This window comes from Nicotiana tomentosiformis, chromosome 6, assembly GCF_000390325.3.
Source record: "Nicotiana tomentosiformis chromosome 6, ASM39032v3, whole genome shotgun sequence".
In the NCBI taxonomy this organism is placed as follows: Eukaryota; Viridiplantae; Streptophyta; class Magnoliopsida; order Solanales; family Solanaceae; genus Nicotiana; species Nicotiana tomentosiformis.
In genome coordinates this window covers 134215943-134225390 of record NC_090817.1, presented here as the reverse complement: position 1 = coordinate 134225390, position 9448 = coordinate 134215943, and the positions used below count along the sequence as shown (strand labels likewise).

Sequence of the window (9448 nt, the reverse complement as noted above, 5' to 3'; positions counted from 1 at the left end):
ACAATTGGGAGGGCAGCGTTGAATATTACAGAAGGGGAGAGGTTCTAAGCCCTTGGAGGAAGCCAATGGCGAACCGAGGTTATGAATATTATTTTTGGAGTCAAACACTAGTACTTATACAGAAAAATTAATAACAATTTATATAGATATATCAACTGAGCATTCAGATTAAAAATAACTGAGTTATAACCATAAAATTTAAAAAATAATGGGCACGCCCTTGAAGGAAGCCTACAAGGAAGTAGGAGATCAGGTAGGGTGTCAAAAGAGAGGTTGCAAAAGGTCCTATGACTGTTTTATAATAATTTTTTCCCCTTCTATACGACATTTTTATAATATTTCTTAGAAGCTTAAATGAAGGGTCGTTAAAGGTTCATATAGCCGTCTCAAATTAGTTTGGATTCAAACATAGTTGTTTAGTTCAATTTTATTATTTTTCTTTATGTTTTAGATATTTTCTTATTATACAATTTTGTATTTTTGTATAGTAGTAGTACTTTCTATGTATTATCAAAATACGTAAGCTTTGCTATAAAATAATCAAGGAATTAATGCTCGGGACAGAAAAATAGATAGTCTGATCATTGTACTCTGAACAATCTACCGGTCAGAAGATAAACCCAAATAGAGTACCTTTCTTTCATTTACTTCTTGTGATCGGCAGGCAAAGCGTACGTGACCACTGAATCTCGGTTTGATAACTCACATACCAATGGGAGGTATCACAAGTTATTTGGAGCAAAAATAGCGATGATGATTGTATTCCTCAGTTCGATAGCTCACACAACTTAGAGATTTCACAAGGTTGGAATAATAAAACAAGTCTAGTTATCCGTTATGCAGTGCTACAGAAACAATCTGGGAGTTGATGGTGGTTAGTTGTTTGCCAAATTGACAGAAAAATTCAATGTCCCATTCAGTTTAAAAAACATTACACACTTTTTATTGCATAGCTAAACTGACATGCCAGCGAAGGACTTTATGCAGTTAGAGTGAGATCCTCAACTCTTCTTAATGAAAGAAGTGCTTGAAATTGCAAAGACTACTACCCAGAACAAACTTCCCTATGGTGCAACTAATAAAAACGGAGCAAATTCATGTAAAGGTGGTGTTAACTCAAAATATGAATCAGTATCCCCAAGTATTTTATTCTAACAGGAATCAGCCTAGCAAACAAGAATAAGCAAAAACAACTTACCGCTTCCTAGAAAGTAGAAACAAACCAACTGTACAGATGGAAATTAAATCTGTTAACTATGGTATCTCATTTACAAAGATAGCTATTTCCTTCTTCACTTTGATGCAGACTACGTGAAAGTTTAGGTCACTTTGAGTTCTTATTTTCTGTTTTATATTTTTGAAGCTCTTCTTGAGCAACCAATAGCCTACATATCAAAGAAACAGAAGCTTCAACACCACTAGATATAATTGCCGGCATAAACTTGCAATATTAACGTATAATTATCGTACCTCAACCGTAAATCATTATTTTCACGAATTAATTCCTTCTCCCTGTCAAGAGCTGCCTCCAACTACGAAGAAAGAGAGAAAGATGTCATATAGTATGTTGGATCCCCCAAAAAATTAAGGAAACAGAGAAATTACAGAATATTAATTCCTGGTTTGAGAAGCCAAATTCAATTAAATGGTTGAATTTGCAGAGGCTGTAGCAACAAGATTAGTACAAATCCTTACCAGTGATTTCTCCACTCCAACTGAATTTGACGGAACGCATCCCAAGTCCACTGAAAGATTAGCTGAACATATTAAGTGAGACCAGATCATATGGAAAAGATAAACGTGAAATCAAGACGCATTAATTGCCATACCTGTGGAGTCACCACGGGTCACTTGCCTCATTGCACTAAGAATACTCTCCTGTTAAGAGTAAAAGCAGTTTTTACAAAGTATAAGAAGAAAAGAAAATCCTAGCAAGATGATCGATTTAGATCCATTCTTACTGTTCCAGTAATAGTTGCCTGTAAAGCGTTTTGCAGTAGTGGAAATATGGACTGGGAAGAAAGATTTGCTGGTGTAGCATCAGGTGGTAACGGTTGAGTAGCAGCCGGATGTTCTGGAGTCACCTACATGATCCATAAATTCTTTAGATAAATACAATAGAAGATGAAAAAGAAAAGAGAGGAAGAGATCAGTGGTTTACAAGACTAGATTTAGAATAGGATTATGTTTCAAGTCCTTAATCTTTTTGTTTCTGATTCATCATACATTAACAAGCCATTTGCATACTCTACCACCGCATTACTAACTCAAATGATATGCTTGAAACTTAATCTAGCAACACAGTACTTGTGAATGATGAGAACAATATTAACCACTACAGAACTCGAGATTCTTGAATTTACTTCGAACATCCACTAAAGAAGAGACACCATATGCGAGCACATATACCATCTCAGTTTTACAAGCTAAGAAACTATTCTTAGAGAAAGAAAAAGAGAGAAAGAGAGAGGGGAGGGACACTGTCGAAAACCACCTCCAAGCTGTGGCTCTTTTGTAGCATAAAATGAACTTACCTGCAGAAAAACACAAGAAATGATTCCCCAGTTTAGGAGAAATTCAGCATCATCATCAAGACAAAAGTTAACCGCTAGACATTCACCTTTTCCAAGTCAACATTCTCAGAGGTAACTTTAAACCGTCCTCTCTGCTGAACGACTTGATACTTAGTCTTCTCATCAAGATCTTCACTGCTACCGGCTAAATACAGTCTTGATTTAGCAAGCAAATATTAAACCAATGAATGCAAATGTACTCGGATTAAAGTGTATATAAGATAAAAGATACATGTTGTATCATTATAACTTGCCTGAAGTTCTGGAGTGTTTAATGAATATTTCAGCTGGCAAATCATCTGATGTTTGAGGAAAAGCCACATTGCAACTGGAAATATTTTGTGATGAACTTTTATCCCTAAACACAGAAAAGAAAAGACAATACTAGAAACTCTGCAAAAAAGTGGCATCACAAAAAAATGGTTGCTTGCCAAACTAAAGAAACCAGCAATTAAGCACACGGGCAATGACTTCAAGCAAAAGGAAAATTAGAAATCTATTTACTCAATTTTTATATTTGAAACAATTTCGCAATTCACAAAAGCATATTTAAAGAATTTGATTAAAGAAAACTGCAAATAAATCATCCCAGGCATGTCATTCTTTTACATACTTAATTGCCTGAACATCGGTGATTTAGTAAAGAACTAGCTTTAGTCCAAAGATAATCAGTCCAAAAAGTAGTCCGAGTTTCAGTCTAGCAAGTGCAGATTACTTCAACTGAAAATTTTCAGATCTTTTAAGCGTTCGGTTCACTCAAATGGCCTCCGATTTGCTATCTAAGCTAGATCATTAATTGGTAAAACCTTCTTTTTCATTGTTCACGATATCCATAATTATTTACTAACATGTACTTCGTTTTACTAACATCCAGTGGCGGAGCCACATTGAAGCAAGGGGTGTCCCTTCGCCGAAAAATTACACTATTTTACTAGATAATTTTTTTATTTTATGTATATTTGCTATGCGTTGACTCCCCTTGACTTTTCGATATATCTAATTATTTATATTTTGACACCCCTAGATGAAAATTCTGGATCCGCCACTGCTAACATCGGTCAACAAACTTGGGATAGACATTTTTTTGTGACAATCACAAGGTTTGATGATGTCGACAGAGAGATCGAGACCCACAAGCATCACAAGGAGTTGATGGTAAGACATTATAACAAAAGGGATATAAAATAAGGAACAAAATGCACAAGCCAGCCATACACTGCAGTATTTCCTGATGTTGGAGAGAGCAATTTAGAGACCATATTTCATTTCCTTTTCTAAAAGGGAATGAAAATACAATAATCACTTCTATCCTCTATTAACAAAATTAAGGCAGAGTACGATGTCCCTGCCAGTTCAAATGTATTTCGCTGAGAGCAGAATCCCAATCAAAGTATTTATTTGGAGGAATAAAAGGCTGATTTTATTTAGTAAGTCCAGAAAAATAAAATGCTGAAGACAGTAGATGCTGGTATTGTGCTACTACATAATGTTTAAAGTTCACATGGAAAACGTTTAGCATCCTTTGACAGGACATAAACCACCTCCGCAAAATATCCAAGAGTTTTTAAGAAAATTGAGATCATACCTTTGACAAGAATTTATGGGAATGCCTTCAAATGCTTCTGCATGAGTCCCGTGTTCACCTTTTCCCACCACACTCATCTCCTCATAGCAAGGAGAAGAATTTTGTGACATTTGAGCATCTTGAATTGAACTAGCGATGCTTAAATCATCATCAAATTTCTCGTTTTTAGCTCTGAAAAGTAGAAATAGGCATAGTCATCTTAGCAAAAGTAATAATGACACCATATAATATAAATCTGTTAGGTCCTTTGGATTAGGAGAAAAACATGATACAAGAGCAATTGATGAGACCTCTCAGCATCAGATTTCTTACTTGCTATAAGTCATGGTGCGGTCGGCAGGCGAAGGAGGGGCAGATGGATTGTCATCATCCTGTTGAGAGATGCATTATTAGGAGGAAAACCCAAATTGCTTCCTATCATATAAAACCTAAGTGAACATCGACATACGAATCCTGTAGCATCTGAATTTTGACTTCCAAAGGAGAATTGATGCTGAAATTTTGGAAGTTGTAGAGAAGATAACTGATTTTGAAGCCGGTTTCCTTGGTTGTCAAGCCCTGGGAGTGAATTTGTACTCCCACCTTGGTAATTCTCACCAAGAATTTCCTCATCTGGAATCTAAAAGTAAAAGAAGGAAGAAAAGTATTGTTTGCAAACTAGTGTTCACATATCTAGCTTTTAGAAAAAAAATCGACAATTAACATTTAAAACAATGATTAATTTGTCTTTGAGAAACCAAACATCGTATGCCCTCTTCGCATCAGACAACTTTCTCATCAGAAAAGTAAAGCTAAAGCACGTGTATTAAAGATATTATTGGTACATGTGCAATAAATTATAGATTAAAATACCAAGGAAGCCTGTGCCTTCAAATCTTCAAGATTGAAGTTCCAGCTGCTAATCCCACGTTTATATTCATTCTGCACACGATGTTAAATCAGATTAAGGTTCAACTTATAATGTTAGAAAAGACTTTCAAAACAATGTACCTTAACAATAAGCCAACGAACGAGACAAATGGTAGAAATAAATACAATTTTAAGTTACTAGTTTCTTTTCTTTGCTTTTAAGTACAATTTTGATATTTCTTGTGTCATCTGCAAGAGATGTAGTTAAGTACTTTTCTTTTTTACCCTCTACTAGAGGCTGTATTCTTAGAACTAAAAATCTCTGGATTGAATGATAAAAAAATAACCTCCATGATCAGAAAAGCCTTTCCAGTAAAGTGGCAATCCTAATAATATCATGAAGCTTTTTGCTGGGCTAACATAGGTGGGGTATTGTTTAGCTTCCAAGAAGTAAATCTATTGAAACTGTGCAAAATGATATTGTCTTGGGCACACAGCATAGCAAAATAATATGCATGCGAACTAAATATAATCCCTTAATCTCTTTTCCCAGCAAACTGCCAGTGTCTGTTTTATGTCTAAGCCATTAAAAAGTATTACCTGTATTCGTTTGGTGTATATAATCTAAACATTAGGGATGAGATGCAGGAAAAATTAATTGAACTGCATCAAACCAGCGACTCTAAGTTGTATGAGTTACCACTTCTAGTTCTGAATTTCTCCTTTTTGGTTTCTTCTACAAATTTGACAGAATTAAGCATTTCACATAGAAAGGGAACCATCTTATTGCCTAATGCATGCCTAGCATATATATATGTGTGTGAGAAGGAGAGAACAAGCAGGATCTGAGTACATGCTCTAGACAACGATATATGTACCATACCATATAGTATCACGCATGCACGTCTAATAACCCTTATGATTATAAAATCACAAATTCCAGTTCTAATATATTATTCAGTATTAAGATATCAAATCATCAGAGTCTTCTTCTAGTGACGTTGGCTATGGTTATGGCACAGAACCTGTGACATTTCTTCTTTCTGCCCATCTGGTATCTTCTTTTGCGCTAGCATGTCTTCTTCTTTTCTCTACAATTAAGAAAGGTTCTTGTTACCATAGAAATATTGAGGCTGTGTTATCATCTAGATGGAATATATATGGCTCCAAAGAGGAGGGAAAACTTATGAAACCTTCAGGTCTTTTATGCGATCACCAAGAGCTGGCAAGCCTTCCAACAATGTTCTTGATATATAATCACTGGACCTAGCTTGCTTAAAGAAAGGATGCTTCAACAATTTTTTGGCTGAAGGTCTTTTTGAAGGATCTTTTACCAAGCAACTAGCAATCATTTGCCTAAAGGACTGAGAAGAAACAAAATATTGCAAGCAGATGTTAATAACATTAATGGACCATAACCACTAATGGTTTGAGAAATACCTTTGAGAACTTCTTATCCCTCTCATAATCAAGGCCCGGTGGTGCATTTTGCAATGTCATTAGCAATACCTGCAAAGTGAAAAACATGCAATGCATTTATGGTCACAAAGGCTCCACCAGGAAAGCAAATTTAGGATGCACTGTCACTGTACCTTCATTGGAGGGTATTTTGAGAAAGGAGCATGTCCATGAGCAAGCTCTAAAGCAGTTATGCCAAAAGACCAAATATCAGCTCTGTGGGGAACCATTAGAAAATACATTTTAAAACAAAAAAACAAAAGACTTCCTACAGATAAAGTAAAATTAGGAAAAGCAGAATGTACGAATACACAGAAATGTTACTTGCAATCATAACCATGCAATTGCTCCATGACCTCCGGTGCCATCCTGTAAAAGAAATGTAAATTATGGAGAAACAACTTGATATTTGAACCTGAGCTTATCAATATTTTTAATGCCTAAGTTTCTGAATGTGCATCGCTATGTATAAACAAGACTTCTTCAACGGTTATCAACTACTACAGACATTACAAAAGCTAAATAGCAAAAAGAGAGAAGCAATCTCTGGGTTAAAGCATACCAACAGGGAGTTCCAACAAATGTGTTCCGTATACGCTGCCTATCACCTGAATCAAACAAGTAGGCTGATACACCAAAATCTCCCAACTTTATTCCACCACGTGAATCAATGAGAATATTTCCAGCCTACAATAACCATACAAGTATGTTGATTTCAAGTTCCAAAAGGTTATGGAAAAGTTATCGTCCTGTTCATCTGTCCATGCAGTTGCTAAACTACCAGGATGGATTAAGAATTTTCCCTTTGTTATATTTGCATGGGACGTAAAACACAAAAGATATCCTAAAGATTCTTCTTTGATACCATATCCAAACTCCAAAGAGATCCTAAAATGAAATTAATTAAACAAGTTGCAATAGAAGTCCAATAGACACCTTCTTTAATGCAGTGCAAGACTCTACAGTGAAACCTGATGGATGAATACATAATCTCATCAAATGCTTAAAGGATCGGCTGATGCGAAGAAACTAGTAATGGCTTTATGTAACAGGTGGACTTACTTTGACATCCCGATGAATGTAGCCATGATCATGAAGGTATTCCAAACCCTTTAGCACTTCGCGTAAGACTGTTGCAATAACCACCTCTCCGAGACCATCAGGATGAGCAGCCTTCAGTATGTGGAGACAGGAACCTCCAGCCATGTACGGCATGACAACCCAAAGATTTTGATCACATACAAAGGAGCAGTGTGATTTAAGAACATTGGGATGGTCAACTAGGACCATTATCTGTGCTTCCCGTGAGACGCGGTCCTGGATTAGAGATCAGCCAACTTGCTTCTTCATTTAATCGAAGTATCAGCAACCACAATACAAACGAAATGATAATATCTGTAAACTTAGGTACTTTCGAGAAGTAAATAATTCATAGACTTTCACGAAAAATACAGAAAATACATCACATTCAATCCTCCATTGCACGATGATGATAAGAACTCTATACTTATAGATTTCCAAGCTTGGATTAATGAATTCACCCGGAAAGCGAAGATCAAGGAGCTTTTTTCAAGATGATAATTGCAAAATAGAGAGTTTTTAGGAGCACAACTTAATCTAATTATGCTCTAAGATTACCCTTTTTTTTTTGTTTCTCATCCGGTGTTCGATACACGCTTTGGGGCCGACTAATCCTGATTCTTGTCGGGAAGTTCAGTTTGGGGATAAAGCGCTTCTTACCAAAGGCGACTCTATTCCTATGGCTCGAACTCGAGACTTCTGGTTAAGGATGGAGGGATACTTACCACACCACCACAACCTTTGATCTCAATACTAACCACTGGTCCAAGATTATCATCTCAATATTAACTAGCAAAGATAAACTTTCTTTCGAAGTGGGAATATTAGCTGCTTCTACTAGGTATAGGATAAGTCATAAGGCTTATCAATCCCTTTTTCTGGGAAACAAAAAAAAGAAAAAAGCACTACTTTATAATAACTCAACTGAAAAACTGATATGACTCCAACAATGAATATAAGACCTCTATTCAGCTATTTTCAGTACTGAAAACCCAAGCTACCAAAGCTCAGTTAGTACTTTAACATCTGAAATATTGTGTATCAAGAATGAACCAAATAAAAACTATAACTAGTGTGGAGAGTGAAAAGTCTGATGTACATAAAAAACGGAACTTGGAGAAACCAACGCCATAAGAAAATAACAAGCATTGATTTCAAATTGGTTTCAACGCTAAGAATTAATCAATTGTGACAATTAAGGCCGTAAATAGATAAAAAGAAGTTCAATTTTTTTTTTACCAGATCACATTTATCACGCTCGAAATCTAGGATTTTGATGGCAACGATCTCATTGAGAGGATTACAAAGAGCGCGATGAACCAAGGCGCTAACTCCTTGCCCTACCTCCTCGTACAGTGTGTAATGTTCGGATCCAATTGTATACTGTATTCGCTTTTCGCTTGGCTTCTTTACTAAACTTTTCTTGTCCATTATTCAAACACTCTGTTCTACGCTATTGCAAAACTCACAATCGCAGCATGCATGTAATCCACAGATCCGGATTCTACGTAAAAACACAGCGGAATTCAACTTTAAAGCCATTAAAATCCAAGGCCAGCTCTAGGGTATGAAGGCCATTGCCTTGGGCCCCAATTACTTAAGGCCCAAAAAATTATTACTACACTACTATATAGTTACTACTTGCTAAGTACTACTATAAATTATATAATATTTATAAATTATTAATAGAAGATTTTAAAATTTGGTAAAGGTAACATTGAGTGAGTTAATACAATTAATTTCTCTCTCATTAAATTAAATGATATATTTACTTTCTATTTTTTTTCTTCTATACTTCTTTTTTCCTCACGATTTTACTTTCTATTTTTAATTCATATTCGCTAAATTACCAATTTTTTGTCATATTTGATTGATCCATACATCAGAAAGTAAGAAATTCTCG

The 9448-nt window shown here is 35.6% G+C and overlaps 1 protein-coding gene across 3 annotated transcripts; it reads right to left on the bottom strand.

The window, feature by feature from the left end:
* Positions 1-1094: 1094 nt before the first annotated feature.
* On the bottom strand, positions 1095-9153 carry LOC104118538 (uncharacterized). 3 transcript variants are annotated; one of them, XM_009629802.4, is made up of 19 exons: positions 8785-9151; positions 7528-7782; positions 7028-7152; positions 6790-6834; positions 6600-6681; positions 6448-6516; positions 6201-6371; positions 6033-6098; positions 5011-5079; positions 4607-4777; positions 4471-4529; positions 4159-4329; positions 2828-2931; positions 2621-2718; positions 1962-2084; positions 1830-1878; positions 1696-1757; positions 1471-1532; positions 1095-1385 (listed from the first exon to the last, which is right to left on the bottom strand). In XM_009629802.4, the coding sequence occupies exons 1-19, from the start codon at positions 8974-8976 to the stop codon at positions 1325-1327; spliced, it is 2034 nt and encodes a 677-aa protein (XP_009628097.1). In that variant the 5' UTR covers positions 8977-9151; the 3' UTR covers positions 1095-1324. The 3 variants fall into 3 exon arrangements, 2 of the variants coding, with proteins under 2 accessions (XP_009628097.1, XP_009628098.1); XM_009629803.4 differs by having other exon boundaries at positions 1696-1745; XR_011408877.1 differs by lacking the exons at positions 1095-1385; positions 1471-1532 and adding an exon at positions 2495-2534 and having other exon boundaries at positions 8785-9153.
* Between the last annotated feature and the right edge of the window lie 295 nt (positions 9154-9448).

Bases quoted from the DNA above. Each gene is read 5' to 3' on its own strand.
- LOC104118538 (XM_009629802.4), bottom strand. From the start codon at position 8,976: ATGGACAAGAAAAGTTTAGTAAAGAAGCCAAGCGAAAAGCGAATACAG. The intron at 7,153-7,527 runs GTAAGTCCACCT...TGGTTATTGTAG, and splicing joins ACATTCATCGGGATGTCAAA to GCTGGAAATATTCTCATTGA. The intron at 1,386-1,470 runs GTACGATAATTA...TTTGATATGTAG, and splicing joins AATAATGATTTACGGTTGAG to GCTATTGGTTGCTCAAGAAG.